This window comes from Coffea arabica, chromosome 7e, assembly GCF_036785885.1.
Source record: "Coffea arabica cultivar ET-39 chromosome 7e, Coffea Arabica ET-39 HiFi, whole genome shotgun sequence".
Lineage (NCBI taxonomy): Eukaryota > Viridiplantae > Streptophyta > Magnoliopsida > Gentianales > Rubiaceae > Coffea > Coffea arabica.
The window spans coordinates 5,847,166-5,863,678 of NC_092323.1; the positions used below are offsets into that span (position 1 = coordinate 5,847,166).

The 16,513-nt window shown below is 38.9% G+C and overlaps 2 protein-coding genes and 1 pseudogene across 5 annotated transcripts; 1 reads left to right on the plus strand and 2 right to left on the minus strand.

Annotated features, from left to right (window-relative positions):
* Window positions 1-3,824, plus strand: LOC113702114 (CBS domain-containing protein CBSX1, chloroplastic-like). 2 transcript variants are annotated; one of them, XM_072059332.1, is made up of 9 exons: window positions 1-489; window positions 841-928; window positions 1,016-1,080; window positions 1,438-1,486; window positions 2,031-2,083; window positions 2,352-2,369; window positions 2,941-3,056; window positions 3,164-3,221; window positions 3,302-3,824. In XM_072059332.1, the coding sequence occupies exons 1-9, from the start codon at window positions 262-264 to the stop codon at window positions 3,374-3,376; spliced, it is 750 nt and encodes a 249-aa protein (XP_071915433.1). In that variant the 5' UTR covers window positions 1-261; the 3' UTR covers window positions 3,377-3,824. The 2 variants fall into 2 exon arrangements, with proteins under 2 accessions (XP_071915433.1, XP_027078917.1); XM_027223116.2 differs by lacking the exon at window positions 2,352-2,369 and having other exon boundaries at window positions 5-489.
* Window positions 3,825-7,024: 3,200 nt separating this feature from the next.
* LOC113700940 (ethylene-responsive transcription factor ERF010-like) lies at window positions 7,025-8,853 on the minus strand (annotated as a pseudogene). Its single transcript, XR_011818407.1, has one exon. The product of XR_011818407.1 is annotated as an ethylene-responsive transcription factor ERF010-like (transcript).
* Window positions 8,854-11,608: 2,755 nt separating this feature from the next.
* Window positions 11,609-15,725, minus strand: LOC113700996 (uncharacterized). 2 transcript variants are annotated; one of them, XM_027221427.2, is made up of 10 exons: window positions 15,340-15,725; window positions 15,132-15,194; window positions 14,400-14,484; window positions 14,253-14,318; window positions 13,933-14,005; window positions 13,660-13,708; window positions 12,837-12,919; window positions 12,687-12,756; window positions 11,948-12,033; window positions 11,609-11,837 (listed from the first exon to the last, which is right to left on the minus strand). In XM_027221427.2, the coding sequence occupies exons 1-10, from the start codon at window positions 15,652-15,654 to the stop codon at window positions 11,792-11,794; spliced, it is 936 nt and encodes a 311-aa protein (XP_027077228.1). In that variant the 5' UTR covers window positions 15,655-15,725; the 3' UTR covers window positions 11,609-11,791. The 2 variants fall into 2 exon arrangements, with proteins under 2 accessions (XP_027077228.1, XP_027077227.1); XM_027221426.2 differs by having other exon boundaries at window positions 13,933-14,008.
* Between the last annotated feature and the right edge of the window lie 788 nt (window positions 15,726-16,513).

The window sequence follows — 16,513 nt, forward strand, 5'->3', positions numbered from 1 at the left end:
TTTTTGGCGTGACGAATGAGAGACGAGAGAGAAGGAGCAAGGAGTAATCGTAATAATTAATTTGGGGGAGTGGTTTTTCACTTTTCTTTTTGCTATCATATCATCGCATGTGGGCTGTCGCTTGGATACCGCTTGTGGTGGTGGTGGCGCAAAAGTAACCAACTCACCTTTGCTCCCTCAGAATCTCGGCCACCGTCTGCCGTCATCCCTCCACCGCCACCTGCTTCAACGAAGATAGCAGCAGCATAAAATCTTCTGAAGATGAGCTCAATTTCTCCTTTGGATCTCTTACCACTCTCTTCTCCCTTGCGCACCAGCATCGCCATCAACAACTCCCCCGCCTTCCATCGCCAGCTGCCGTCCCTATTGTTACCTCAGGCCGGCCCTAAACCCTCCAGAACCTACCTCAGTTCAGTCCATCAGTTAGGCTCCTCCCACAAGCCCTTCACTGTTGCAGCCGGCAGCACCTTGACCGCCAATTCCGTACCGGTATGACCAACCATCCACTTGGCCTTTTATTTTTGGATTTATTATTGTTGTTATTTTTTGTGGCTTTCCCAGTAAGAATGATTGTCAGGCCGTTTCTTGTTTGCAATTGTGATGGTTAAGTTGATTTTATTCGGCCAAAAGAAAAAAAAGATTTTGTTTTCTTGATAAGCAGATCAATTGATTAGAAAAAGCTGTAAATTTGATTTTTGAACACGTGTTGGAACCGAATATTTTGTTGAATTTCTAGTTCGTGTTGGGAGACTGAGTTTATTTACGCATTTTAGCACTTGTTTACCTGTACATTCTTTAAATTTGAGTTCTATTTTCGAGATATCCCCTGCCTGTTTGCAGGCAAGAAATGGTATATATACTGTTGGTGATTTCATGACTAGAAAAGAGGAGCTACAGGTGGTAAAGCCAACAACAACTGTTGACGAAGGTATTCTAGAGTGCAGCTCAAATTCTTACACGAAAATATTACTTCTGCATTTACAACTATTCCTTACACATTGTTTTCGTCCAACAGCCTTGGAAGCTCTTGTGAAATACAGGATAACTGGTTTTCCCGTCATTGATAATGACTGGAAACTGGTACGTCTCTCTCTTATTAGTTTATAAATGTTGTTTTCCATCTCCCTGGTAGCAAATAGGTCATTAGAAATGCTACCAAAATTGCCACACACTCGAGCTTGGGATTTCGACTGATTTCTCCTTAATTTACCTCTGCATCACCTAGGCTGACGTGATTTCTTCGATAACTTTGAAACTAATTCTAAATTCGTGGCATTTTATGCCTTGATTTGCTACTTTACTAAAATCATCAAACTTCATCAGCTAATGTGTTGTAATTGGTTTGGGGCCCTTCTATTTAAGTAGTTCAAGGTCTGGATATTATTAGGCAAAGGTTGCTGCTTTTTTGTAGCATTAAGAAGTTCTTTATTGCTGCAGGTTGGCCTTGTTTCAGATTATGATTTGTTAGCTTTGGATTCTATATCAGGTAGAAATTCAAAAATTTCAAGTTACATTAAATACACCTCCTCTTCTGACTGTTGCTCTTGAATCTTTTGCGGGTGTTTCTACCTTGTCCCGTAGGCCTTAGATATTATGAACCTTTCTGCTCATCATAGTGGAGTTTGCAATCATGTGCTAATATGGCCCATTTCCCTGTTGATGTGGTCTTCCTACTTTATTTTTAATTGCAATCCTTCAGTTGACATTTTGTCTGGGGCAAGCAAAGAAGCAAACTGAGATGGAGAAGATATAATTGATCTATTATTGGGGATAGCTTAGGATCCATCTTACTAAATGAGTCATCTGTTTTTCCGATAACTAGTATTGAAATATGAAGTTTTATATCACATTTCATTTCGTAGAGGCTACTTGCAACAAAGCTTACTGATTATGTGCTTATGTAACTCCTCCTGGCACGGTTCATTTTGTCAAGTTTAAAACTGTTACCCTTTATCCTTGCGTATATTTCATTCTCCAATCATATTAGTAAATACCTCACATGATATAAGAAGTTCCGATATTTTGATCAGGTACTGCAAAAAGTGATGCAGACATATTTCCAGAAGTTGACAGCACATGGAAAGTACGTAAGAGATCATTATTTTCTTTTAATGACGTCTGTCACTGCAACAAATGTGCATTTTACTATGCCTCTTTTCTTGATTTTTCTCATTTTAATTAAATAAGCCAAAAAATGCAAGAGTCAGTAGAGTATCCTTTGTCCTTTTATTCCTGTACTCTACTCTTTTAGAAGTTTTAGTTTCTCTAGATTGTCTCTGTATATGTTTCTGAAGGTGGAATTACTAGCATTCCTCCTAAATGTAATTTTTTATTTTTAATAATAATCTCAGGCTTCCACTTACGGATCGGTACCTTGACTTGTCAGACCTTTATTTCACAACTTCAAAGCATTTCCTGTGGTCAGGTGTACATATCTTGCTTGTTGCACAGTCTCTGTTCTTTCACTCTTTCTCGACTGTTGTTCCCATGGTCAGGAGTGCAGTTAGCCAAGGATCCTGTGCCAGTACTTTTGCTTGTCCCTTGTGAATGTTTTTGTTTCATCTTGGTGATATGTTATCCCAATCGATGATATTTTCCTGGTGAAAACTTGGGGAAAAGAATAGGAGAATTCTGATGCCTTGTATGTAATTCAATAATTCATTTAGAAAAGCATGTGAAAACATGGAGAGTGCAGATTGTAGATTTATATGATTAACGTAGTAGAGGGGATGCCTAATCCAATCCAAACCATAAAGGAGCATAATTCTTGAAATAATAGAACTCGGTGAATCCACTTTCACAGTTAAACATTTCTGTTTTCTGGTCAGTCTCTCTCTCTCTGGCACGCATGCGTGCAGAACTCATGAATGTGTTGACTGGCCGCACTGGTGTTTCGATTTAACATGTTCTGACATCTCTGATCCTGAAAATTTGTCACAGACATTTAATGAGATACAGAAGTTACTTAGCAAAACCAATGGTCAAGTAGTAGGTGATCTAATGACACCAGCTCCGCTGGTGGTTCGTGAAACTACCAATCTGGAGGATGCTGCAAGGTTCTTTACTTGATTTAAGCTAGCTTCTCTGACTGCAGTATTTTTGTGTCTTGTAAAGTGGCAAGGCTAATATATTTAGCCCTTTTGTTGCTATTTTTCAACTTCAGGTTGTTACTCGAGACAAAATACCGACGACTTCCGGTTGTGGATGCTGATGGTAGGCTGGTAAGAGCCAGTTACTCTGTCCTTTGATTGTGTGTTTCTTCCAAGGTTTTCATAATTCTAAAATTGTTTCCCTTGTTAAGGTTGGAATTATCACAAGAGGTAATGTTGTAAGGGCTGCCCTTCAAATAAAACGAGAAATGGAGAACAAGGCGTGACCTTGGATGGTATTCACTTGGGGAAGTACCATGAAGCTTAGGCGGGAATGTCGTCGCGTATCTCCAAGAGCCTCACTGATTCCAACTGCCTGCAATATTATAGTACATTTCAATGAAATTTGTCAAAGTTTTTGCTGTCGGATTAGAAGAGAAAATATGGAAACGTTACACACACAAATTCCAGGATGAGGATGATTGAGTGTTGGACTAGGAAAGAATTGGGCCTTAGATGGGTTATAGGAATTCTTCGCAGTCTCAGCTGAGATTGTCGGCTGGGTGATTATAAGAGCATTGAGTATATAAAATGTCTTAGAATTGAACTCTCCCCTCCTGTATTGGGGTGGGGGGGTTTATGCAGAGGGATACATGTTTACTATTTTCATTTTGTGTCGTGGAAATATAACGCTGAACATCTACCCGATGGATCTTTAAAACTCGGATTATCTTACTTGCTCTTGTACGACTGAACCTCATGAATATCAAGGATGGAGCTTCACGGATTACATCCCAAATTCATTAACCATATGAAGAACACCTTTTCCACTGCTATGAAGCTACAGGGCCATAGGCCATTCATCTGTTTAATGAATGGTGATGAAGGGAAGGGGAAGTGGTTAATTAATGGTGATGCACATGCTCTATGCATTGATTTGTTTAGCCAATTAAAGAAAGCCTATCTTACCTGCTGAACGCGTTATTCGATTAACAAGGACAGTAATAATGCCTTTACGGAGCCCAAAGTGGAGCGCCATCCAGCCCTAGAACTCGGGTAACCCATCCCATGCATGCCTGCCGTTCATCATTATACTCCATGCAAGATACACGGACGCAAGTGTCATTTGTAGAGTTGTAAACGAGCCGAATCGAACCGCGTATCTCATTCATGCCTGCCTTTCATCATTATACTCCATGCAAGATACACGGACGCAAGTGTCATTTGTAGAGTTGTAAACGAGCCGAATCGAACCGCGTATCTCATGTTTGAGTTCTGTTCGTTAAGCGATTCGAACAACATTCGTGTTCGTTCGTTAATTTTCGAACTCCAAACCTGTGTTCATGTTCGGCTCGTTAAGCAAAGTTCATGTTCGAGTTCGTGTTCGGCTCGTTTAACATAAACGAGCCATTCGCGAACATGCTCGAAATGCTCGAATCCAAATTATTTTAAGCCTTAAATATGCCATACAAATCATTAATCATTCTCTAAAATAATTAAAGCACTAAGTGACTAAATTCTATTATTCATTAACTATATAACTAACATTAACATAAAAGCAACAAATAAAACAAAGCAATTTGCCCTCCAAATATAAAAGTCCAGCCGTAAAATTAACCCTAAAATTTGTCAAATGATAATTATGTCCATGTTCGCGAACATGCTCGTATTCGCTCGATTATTAATCGAACAAAAAAATTCGTTCGAACTCGGTTCGTTTAAAATTTCGAACGAGTCTTTCACAAACACGAACGAGTCGAAACGAACCGAGCTACCGAACAGTTCTAGTCATTTGCAACTCCAAAATATCAAATACATGCTTGTATCACTTCATATCGTCAATCTGCCAGTTGGAGCGCGCGTGAAGTGCATAGATATCAAATTTGGAGGGCGTCGTTGTTTTGCTTATTGAGTAATCTTCCTGTCCGAGTTGTTTGGCCGTTATAGCATCGAAAATAAGATAGGCGGTACAAAATCATGACCCATGGGAGATGGAAAAAATTTTGAAAAGAAGACGAGAGGGTGAAAAAAAATACTGTAATAAAATCAACCAAGATTTTCCATACCGCGATGCAGCCCAAGTAGTGGACCCAACGTAGCTCGACCAAACTATTGTATTGGTTAGGGGCAGTGGCAGAGTCAGTATCCAAGAACAGTAGTATAAAAAGATAGAAGAGTGAAGGAAAAAACTATGTGGATAATACACAAAAATTATAATTTTGTAATCTTGTAATAAAAAAATTTACTCGGAACCTTGTGCCTTGGTTTTGAATTATAAAATGCAAGATAAAATGTATTTGAACCTGTTTCAAATTTGTTAGGGGGGAAGTCGGGAATTCTAAAGAAACATTCAAAAAATTTGTTTTATATTTTTTTTATAACAATTTTGTAATTTTTCAAGAGTTGAGGGGGGCAATAGCCCATCTTGAACTCAACTACTTAGGGGTGCCAACAAATTGATCAACTCGCGAATAAATCAGTCATAATCTCAAAGTTGAGTTGAACTCCAACTACTCGAGTTCATTGCGTGCGTGTGTATATTATGTAGTATAATTGTTAAATTACATAAAACTATATTCTAGGACAAATTATACGCCTTACCATTCAAACTCAAGCTTGAGTTTGATGTCAATTTACATCTTGAGTGAGTTTGCACTCTTTTATGTTTATAGGAGCCGATCTTCTTGAACTTCAAAGACCTCAGCACAAGTTCGAGCTTGAATATGATAAGTTCTAGACTTACTAATGGAATAGAACAATAAATTGTTAGATTAGAATTGAGGCCATCACGGTATTGTTATTAAAGTCTAAACCGACTAAATAGATTTAAATAATAAATATTTTTTTAAACGATTTGATCCGATTATAGTCTGTCGGTTCTGGTTCTGATTCAAAATTTTTATGAATCTGAACCTAAATCTTTAATCACGATTACGGTTTCAATTTTGGTTTAATTTTCCAAATTCCGATTCAATAAACTGCTGGTCTGATTCCAATTCAGTCCGATTCCAATTCAAGCTTGAAGCATGGCCACCCCTACGTTATAACCCATTCTTTTGCGACAAGACAAACGAAGAAAGTACTAATAGTCAAATCGAACTTGAAGGAAAAACCCCACCACTACCCGTAATAAAGCTAGAACAACCCCTATCAGGACTTTTTTGACACGTGAATTTTTTGGATGTTTGTCTAAAATTTTACTGTAACTTACTGTAGAAATTTTTAAAAAAATTTTTAAAGTGTGTTTTTTTCTGAATATTTTGAAGTGTATCGTTTAAAATTTTTGAAAAGTTTTTTAAAATTACTGTAGCTAAAGTTTTTAAAAAACTTATATAGCAGACAAACTTAACAAAAAATTTGTCTCCTGTCTAACTGCTGCAACTCATCAAAGAAGAAACTATAAACCCTGTTCAACTTTTGACCGTCCTAGTAGCCTTACTTATAGCATATGCCCACAAAGAATGGGAAAATAAATCAACTAGTCTTAGGCGATGCATCACCCGATGGGTACTGCTATAAAACTACTGTATCGCCATCGTTAATATGTACTACTGTGAACAAGTCCAAATGAAATGGGTGTGCCTGCAATTAATTTCTCGAGTCATTAAAAACAACGCAGAAAAATACCTAACTCTGTGGAGTCAAAAATGGAACCTTATCACTTTTATTAGTTGTTAGCAAAACAGCAACCACTTGCACCAAACTCGAGCAAACGTAGGACCATACATGTTCCCTCGACCTCACCGCCCCTCCCCACCCCACCCCAAACCAACTTGGATTTACTACTTACTAGCTGCTGCTACAACCCCACAGGCCAGGCCCAAACACCACCACCACCAATCCTCAAAAAAAAAAAAATGCAAGCAATTGCAAAGTGCACAATTATAAGTATTCTACTACTAGTAGTAGCAGTAGTAGCAGTAGTAGAAAAGCCATAAAGTAATACATACTGATTGATATATTTTTTGATATCATCCACAGGTAAAACTTGGAACAAAGAAAAGGTTACTAATCAGGGCAAAATATTTACACTAATTCGTTTTTATCAGCTCCAAAACTTGATGCTCTGTTATCATATAAAGAGGTAAAAACTTGAAAAAGAAAAAGACAGATAGAAAAATAGAATTAGGTGCTACTTGCTTCTTTGAGGATTTGAAGCCAGCCATCGAGCGCACGTTATCAAGCGCCCTCGGGAATACACTAATACAGTGGACATAAATATATACTATGATACTTTTTTTCTTTCTCTCTTTCTTTTTTTTTGGCCCCTTTTCCCTGCAGGTAGAGCCCACTCACCAATAGTCAACATCTGGATCCTCGGGCTCGGGCTTCTCATTCAAGTCGGGCTTTTCTTGAAACCAACAGGGCTTCAGCTGAGTCGGTGTTGCATGGTCATGGTGGCGGTGGTGGTGGCTGCGGCCGTGGTCGTGGTGGTCATGGGTGGTGATGGAACTTTGAACAGCATCAACTCTCGAACCCACCTCTATTGCTTTCTTGCGAATAGCAGCAGCGGACAGGTCACCACCATTAGCAGCAGTAGTATCGCCCACCAAGAGCTCCGGGAAGTTGAGCCTCGCCGTCGGCCCGCGCAGATAATACACGGCGGTGTCATAGGCTCTGGCAGCAGCCACGGGCGTGGAATAAGAGCCTAACCATATCCTAGACCTCTTGTTAGGCTCTCTAATCTCCGCCACCCATTTGCCCCACTTCCTCATCCTTATTCCTTTGTATAACCTCTCGCTTTTTTTCTTCCCTGCTCCGGCCCCAATTCCTCCACCTCCCTCCATCTCTTATCCCCCTTTTTTTCTATAATAGGAGTATGGAGGCGGTAATATATATCTATCTATCTATATGTGTATTGTTTTCTCTCTATAATCTGAATAGACCTATAGCTAGCTCGAAGAAGAGATTATAGAGAGAAAAAGAAAACCCATCAAAAGAAATTAAGATAGATGCGGAGAGTTGAAGGGGAGGGCTGGGATTTTGGCTTCGGTTTTTGATATCGGACCAACCAAAAGGGCAAAAAAAAAAAAAAAGAAAGAAAGAAACAAGCAGAACAAGTAGAAAAAATTACAAGTGCCGGATTAGTACTACTACTACTTGGGTACTAAGAAGGTTCATTTGTCATTTGAGTAAAGCTTCCACGTTGGTTTTTTGGTTTTCTTAAAAAGAAGAGAATACACTAATATACTCCCCTGCCGCTATAATATACTAGTGGTAACTAAATGCACCGACACCATCCCCTCTCTCTCTCTTCCCTTCACTTTTTTCTATATCTGTCTACAACAAATTGGGATTTGGGAGTAGCACTAATAATAATAAGTTTAAAGTAGGAGCACTGAAAGGAAGAGGAGGACTACTTGTACTGTATTTTTCTTTACTTTCCACTTTAACTTTTTGAAAAAAGCTTAAACATTACCTCATATGCAAAATAGTTGTGGTTGGCCGCCATGTACACGAACACATATAAGCAAGGGGGCTGTACTCGAGTGCAGGAACAGACGCATTTTTTTCCTCTCATCTGCTGCAATTTGCAATTTGCAATTGGCAATTGGATTGAGTTTTGTTTGGCTCGAAATAAATGGTAGCAGTAATGGGGATGGGCCGTCTTTTTGTTTTTGCGGGCTAATTGTACTGTGTGTTGAAAAGAGCAGCTGTCGTTTGGTACTCCACTGTTGTATTTGTAGCCTCCACTATTGTACAGAGGAGGTTTGATGGAGGGAGAGAAAGTCTCTTTCTTTAAGTAATTCTTATAGGGGCGGGTGGGCGGGGAGGGGAGGGGAAGAAGGGAAAGCGAGATATTGGGGGAGGCGAGATATTGGAACAGCAAGTGAAGTGATAATGATGATTATTAATTAGTGCTATCATCAAACGCTAATTGTCATTGTCATTGCAGACTAGAATTTTTATTTTTTTAAAGAAAAAAAAAAGAAAAGAAGAAAGATTTTAGTACTTAATTAGGGAGAGGCGGAAGGTAGGTCGGTGGTCGGTGGATGGCTGGATGGATAGATACCGTTGTGACTTGACTTTGCTCCCCTCCCCGACAATAACGATATCCATTATTAGACACTGTCATACGCTTTTGTTTTCTGGCTTTTGGCCCGACGTATCGTTTTGGTGGGTTTTTGGGGGCCCGCGGGCACACTTGCCTTCAACCTTAAACAATGCCCCCCCCCCGCCCTCCCCTGCAATTTTTTTTTCCTTTTCGCCCCAGCTGGAAGAACAAAGAAGAGCCCCGCCGGTTGACCTCCTCGTTTAGGCTCTTAATTATTGAGAAGGGAGAAAGAAAAAGCAGGAGTTGATCCACCTTTTTCTTACATGATTGCCAATTAAACATGCATTAAGCAGCTAAACCCGGTGAGTAAGATGTTCGATAAATGGAGCGAGAAATGCACCCTGGATAATGGAGTAGCACTCACTAGCATCTATCTGTATCCAAGTCGGCCCGTAAACATACATATAGAATTTCTGTTTTTGGAATGGTTTAAAATACGCAAAATTTTTGGTCGGTCTGCCCAACTTTCTTTGTGTTGGAGCCGTATTTGTTAGTACTTCCAAATTATTAATAGCTTTAAGAGCATCACCGGAGGAACGAGTTTATTCTGCAGTAGTATTTGAACTTTTGTTTTTTCAGCTGCTAATGAATAATGATAGACAGCAGTGGATGCCAGCTTCTGCATCATTTTTTAAGCACTCCATGATTAGAGAGAGAGAGAGAGAGGTGCTACTGTTTCATTCCTTTCTCTATCCGTTATGGACCTTTGCTCTGCAATTACCTCCTTTCTTTTCTTTTTTTTCCCTCTCTGAAAACCTATAATGCTGTGCTCGATTTCCATCTAACAAATCCAAGCCAAGATAGGGTAATGCCCAATTCAATCGAAGCAATTCAATAGTATCTAATGCTAAATACAACCACCCAACAGAATATGTTGTGTTCTTACTTGGAAAGTTAAAACCACGCCCACCGTGGACGTGGAGTGAACAAATGTGGACTCCTAGACAATTCATCACACGGGTGCATTTATTATTACTTTTTAATTTATTCACATAATTGATGTATGTAGTAATTGGTAAGTAGCCACGAATGATGAAGATGGCTCTCACAGATTTGTGATTTGAGAATCTTAGGAAAGGAAGGAAACTGGTTCATTCTAAAAATTAGAAAAATTTTAGAAAACATATTATTATTATTATTTGGCTGCGAAATTTTGTCCCTCCTCCAAGCAAGCAGCACGCACAGCATATAATATGGGATTTTCTTGGCTGAAGTTACGTGGCACGCAAAGCAAACACCAGTTACGTGGACAAACAGTACGGATCCAATAATTTATAATTATCACCGCTGCTGCTTAATACTACTACTTATATAAGTAGTACTCAGTATTTTGTTATGTTGTTTGTTTGAGAGCGAGGGAGTGAAGGGGCCTTTGTTAACTTTGGTCTTGAGAGGAGAAGTCTGTCATCCTACAGCAGCCCCAGAGGAATCCTGAAAAAAGTCAAGAAATCGGCAACCAGATGTTGATCTTTGAAGATGTGGTAAATGATTTTTGGGTTAGTTGCATTTGGTCATGCGACTGCGAAGTCAGTCACCGCTATGAGTGGACAAGAAAGAAAAAATCTTTGGAGGTCAATGTCATGATTAACTACATTCTTACGATGAAAACTCTCTGCTTGCATTTCCATCACCAATGGAAGATGCACAGAACAGTAACTCCAGCCGTCCAAATAATAAGAAACAAAAGTCAAAAGTTGGTGAAGAAAACGAACGCAGTTTTGTACTATTTGTTTTTTCACTTCTGTTGACCCCTGCCCCCCACCCCCGGCCACATTAATAATAGTATTCATGGCTAAAGTTGTGCCACTCGAATCCATCCACTTTTTTTTTTTTTGTGTCACATCCTACGCAGAAAACTGCAAATATCAGAAGAGGTCGGTTAAGGCAGAGTCCATGACAAATTAAGTGATTTCATCCGTGATATGATCACTGTTTTAATACAGTGTACAGACTGAATAATTAAATAAAATCTCAATCCTGCAACTTGGCTTGAGAGTCTGTGGCAAAATTGCCTCAACATGATGAGGGGATTGAAATAGAAACAACAAAAACTTTCAAATTATGAACTTCAGATTAGCCTAGCCAGTTTCCATTAGCGCCCAGCACATTAGGCTTTAGAAATCTTCTTACATCAGAACCGTGCCAAGTTGATGCTGCTTGTGCAACAGACCTACTGGTCGTCATCGTGCAAGGTGTCGCATAAAAAAGGGTAACCTATTGACTAAGGCAGAAATCCAAAGTTAACAGGTGATTTCCAACTCGTTTTACGATAGATCGAACGATATACAGCAGCCCCAGAGGAATCAACAAACCGAGAGATCTGCAATCCTCAATACTATCACAGGGATTTTACGTCCTTCTACACAAATTACGTAAAGCAAGCAGAGTGATGAGCATTAAGTAGAACTCTTAAAAGATTACCCTTAAAATAATTTTGTTTAAAAAAAAAAAAAACCATAACAAATGCTGAAAAGTTCATAATTACAATTTATTGCTGTTAAATTTTTTACCATCCGAACCAATGGAAAGAGAAGGAAGTAAATAAAAAGCTAATTGCGGATCCTAATTCAGCACAATTCATACATTCCATGGTGCAAACCAAGTATGATGCAGCATTGACACTTTGCACACAATCTATCGTTTGCATTCACCTTGACTTCTTACTACGCAATCCCATCCTTGATTTTGCATACCTAAATATTTTGTCAAGTCCAAACTATAGAAAAACCAATGAAATCATGGGAAGAAAACCGAATAATACAATGGTAATCACAAAATTAGACTCAATCTTAGTAAAGGATACTCCAACCGCATGCCCTGACCAGATGGTGATGAGTACAGAACTGTGCCTTGTAGACGATTTAGAGCCTCAGTTGAAGTAGCAGAATCCTACAAATTAAACCATCAGATGCAGACAGGAGCATTTTACTAAAAGATTAATCAGACAGAAAGCACAGGACTGAACCATGGCTCTGGGTCAAAATGGAAATGCTGGGCATGTGCCAATAAATGCTGGGTTCTCCGTATCATAGCAAAAAGGTGAGAAAAATCGTCCAGCTTTTGGTTTCACAGGAGAGGTTTAGATAGGTAAGGACAAGCAGTTGGTAGTACAGGTGACACAGTTAACAGTATACCTACCTATACGAGATGGAAAAAGGTTGAGCAGAATATATGCTACAAAGTGAAACATTTCTCCATGTAAAAGATAGCCAGGTACAGGTGCAAAAACAAAAACAATTGAACAAAACTTCCAGTAACCACCCTTAATCCCATGGAGACTAGTATCAAAGCTGAGCAGCAAATGCTCCACATTTTCCAGTCCAACCAACGGAGTGACTCAAGTTGACAACCAAAACTAAATAAAGAAGATTAGACTCTGAATGAATCTAGAAAAGATCCTAATTTTGTTCAAAATTCCAACAAGAGAAAAGGGACTATGCAAATGTACAACAAACAAAAGGAAATCGACTAGGTTAAGCTTTCATGCTTTTAGACCAGACTTGCAAAAATAGTGTTCCAGAAGAACAAAGTAAGAAATATACCTGGAAATCAACAAATGCAACAGGAGCCCCATATGTGCTCTGCATCTTCAATTTCAGAAATCCAGGACATCTAAGTAGAAAGCAGGCACCAAGTTAGTGCAGCCACAACAATTTTTATGATGAATGATGAAGAAGACTGTTCTCCTGAACCTTGAAAAAACTTGAATGAGCTCCTGTTCTGAACAAGTTGGGCCCAGATTAGCTACAAAAAGTGTTGGACATGGGGTGGAATTCTGTGAAACACGGAGCTGAAGTCAAGCGGGTGTACAGCCAAAATGGATAAATTAATCTACCACATAAAAGATCGCTATATGAACTTGAAAAGGGAGTCAGTAGATAAGAATTGTCAAGTAATAATCTAAAGCAAGCAAGTGAACAATAACTGTAATCATTCCAACATGCTGAAACTAGTGCAGGAGCAAGACTAAGGCCCTGTTTGATAACTCAATTTACCACTTAAATTTTATAGGTTCAGATCTTAACATGTTCAGATGTATTTGATAACCAAAAATAGAACATCTGAAGAAAATTAAGTGGCACTAAATTTTCTAGGCAAAATTTGCTCCCAAAAAAGGTGATAAGCTATTCACTTAATGTGATATATACACTCAAATGTATCAAATTTAGTCCTTAACAATTCAGTAACTTAACGAATTCAGGCTTCAATTTTATCAAACACACCCTAACTCATGCCTTAAAATAAATGCGCTATACAAAATACTCAGAATCAGTATTCAGTTCATATATTCATAAAGACTTTACCATATCAAGGACAATTTGGAATGGATAGCCTCTCTCATGAAAAGGCCCAGGTTTTCAAAAGCTTAAGGAGAAAACTAACATTTGTAGCTCGAAAATCATGAGCCAAAGCTGGAGTTAAATTCTAAAATTTTAAAGAGCCAAACAAAAATTATGAAATAGTTTGTAAAATACTGTATCATTAAATAAAATTTCAGGGACAAGAACATCTTACCAATTTTTTACTAGAGTCATTTGCAGCCCTATCATCAAAGCTTCCCTCACTACATTGTGAGAAAAAAGACAATGGAAATCAGATAAGATTTTTCAGTAACATTGTAACTGATAAAGTTCTCTAACTTCAGGGAATAGGGCATATAGTGACTGCTTCAATGTGGCCCTTGACCTTTCAGCCAGAAGTAATCAAATATGAGTAAATTAAACGTGCATATCGGCCGGAAGTAAGCACTTCCAAATAATTAAAGTGTGCTTAAGTAGTGCAGATGACCTTTGTGTGGATGAATAACCAATCGTGTTGTGAGCGGAATTACCCGTTCCAGGCATGTGAATGCTGCCAACACCTGCTAGTGCCCAACAGTGCAAAACATGTGCAAGGTGAGCTTTTATATTAACGTGCTCTCCGCTTGGCTGACTAGCTAATATTCTTTGTAAGAGATCAAGTAGGTATCATGTGACTAATTTGGATTAAAAAAAAAAAGCATAAAAACACAATTAAACATCGTGCCCTTGGAAGAAGCAGAAGATAGAGACTGCTTGTAGAGATATTTTCATCCACAATGCACAGGAAAACTAAGGCAAAAACCTTACCCGAATCTGTGCCCCTTGAAGAAGCAGAAGATTTCATCCTCTTCTCTGATGCAGCACTCTCATCATCTGGTTGTTGCAAGTCAAACACAATGGTTAAAAAAAACAGGACACAAGGCATGACAGGCAGGAAAAATGTTGCAAAAGTACCTGTTCTTAAGCGCTTAGACCTGGGATTAGATTTTGCAAGATCAATATATAATGTGGAACCTTTCTCAAGGTCAAATACCATTCCCTGGGAAGAAAAAAAAAAGAAAAAAAAGGATTAAAATCAACAAGTGCCGAGGATATTTTCTCAGTAAAACCAAAGATGTGAATATGAAAATGAAGGGAGCCAACTACATAAGGCAAGAATGCTAATTTATGCAGAAACAGATAACAATTACAATATAAAGATACAGAATTTAGGGAAAACCCCACCATTCCAATTTTTAGTCATACACAACACAAACCCACAACATTACAATCGACAAGTTCTAAGAATGAGAGGCGATCCTAACCCCACCATTCCAATTTTTAGTCATACAAAACACAAACCCACAACATTAAAATCAACAAGTTGTAAGAATGAGAGACGATCCTAGAATTGCATGAACTAAGGATCAGTGAGTAGCAAAGCCATTCCAAAATGGGATTTATAATTATGTTTTCCTTTGTGGGAAGGGCAGGTGCTCCCGCCAGGCTCTAAACCCGTCCGGTAAGTTTTTCAAATTTTTGAAAACAGAAAACCGACTTACTTGCCGGCCTCCACATCATTATTGATGATCGATTCATTTCAAATCAACCGAACCCGTCTAAAATACTAGAGTGTTTGACCACAGTTACTAGGAGCTCAGTAACTTAGAACTAACTAGTAACAAATGCATAGAAAGATGTCCTTACATTGAGCGTGTGTAATGCCATAACGGCTGACTGCTGATCCACAAAAACAGCAAAAGCAAATGGCTGTAAACAACCACCAAAGAAAGAACATATAAGAATGCATATATGCATACATTAAACAGACTTGAAACGCCTGAGAGACCATCAACTAATCCGATAAACATAAAAACAAACAAATAATTGAGAAAATGAGGGGAAAAAAAATCACCTGAGTACTGGCTGTAGTACGAAGATGAGAGGACTCGTAACCAGGGAACTCGCGAAATAGGTTGTAGATTTCTCGAGCCTTGACATCTTCAGGAAGTCCAGCTATGAAGAGAGTACGGACCTCGTCGTGCGAGGATTGAGGGTAAAGCGGCGGAGCGTAATTGACGAATTGGGTTTGAGGAGGTAGGTATTGCTGGTGGTGTAGCGGCTGAGCTACCGCAGGATGAGCAGGATGGGCAGCGGCTCCTGGAGGAGGTGGCGGTGGAGCTTCGTAATATTGGTAGTGCGCAGGCGGAGGAGGGTAGTATGCCGCCATGACGACGACGTCGTCCAAGGAAAGACTTCGATGAGGCCTGGTTTCTTCCTATACTGTGATTTTGTGAATAAGAGCTTAGCGTTTACATTTGCTAAGCTAGGAAGTCGGCCAGTGGTGGATTGCTTTTGGGCCCAATAGGCGGAAGGATTCATATGGGCTTTTTGGGGTTTTCAGATGGGCTTTTTTTTTCTTTTTTCTTTAGGTAGCTCTCTTCGCTTTTTTTTTTTTTTTGGTTTTTCCTCTTTCCCTTTTTATTTTTAGGTAGCTTTCTTCGCTTTTTATTTGTCCGTAATATATTCTCTACTAACTATTTTTTTTTTTAATCCCCAACTCAGTTTGCTTATCTTGGAAGATCGCCACGATTGTTGTGGCCTATATTCGGTGAGGGACCAAGAGAAGAAAAGAAAAATGCTACTTAAAGTTTGCGAGCGAGAGTGTTAGATAAAAACTCAGATTAGATCAACATCCATGATAGTTAAATATTCTAACAAATGACAGTTTTTTTTTTTTAATGGATGGGTACGAAATAGAGACGACATACTTGTAGAGTTAGTTCTGCATTTTACATGGAAAATGGTGGTTTCTGTTAGGAAGACTTATGGGCGAGGCAAGTTTTGGATTTGAAGCATTTACAATAAGTCTCTAAAGCGACAAAAATGACAAATATTACGAAGCCAAGTTACGTGCACGTTTGCAGTTCGTGCGAAACAATAATGACAATAGATTTTGGATCAGCCTCACCCCCATCGAGATAATTCAATTTTCCACGAGAACAGGCTCCTTGTGCAACTGTTACCATAAAAAAAAAAAAGTCAATTTGATTCTTATAAAGTAATTGGATAAATTGGTTGATTAAATA

Excerpts from the sequence above, each read along its gene's own strand:
- LOC113702114 (XM_072059332.1), top strand. The coding sequence starts at position 262 with ATGAGCTCAATTTCTCCTTTGGATCTCTTACCACTCTCTTCTCCCTTG. Across the intron at positions 1,487-2,030 it reads AGCTTTGGATTCTATATCAG|GTACTGCAAAAAGTGATGCA; the intron begins GTAGAAATTCAA and ends TATTTTGATCAG. Across the intron at positions 3,222-3,301 it reads TGGATGCTGATGGTAGGCTG|GTTGGAATTATCACAAGAGG; the intron begins GTAAGAGCCAGT and ends TCCCTTGTTAAG.
- LOC113700996 (XM_027221426.2), bottom strand. The coding sequence starts at position 15,654 with ATGGCGGCATACTACCCTCCTCCGCCTGCGCACTACCAATATTACGAA. Across the intron at positions 15,195-15,339 it reads GTACTACAGCCAGTACTCAG|CCATTTGCTTTTGCTGTTTT; the intron begins GTGATTTTTTTT and ends GGTTGTTTACAG. Across the intron at positions 11,838-11,947 it reads GGTCAGGGCATGCGGTTGGA|GTATGCAAAATCAAGGATGG; the intron begins GTATCCTTTACT and ends CAAAATATTTAG.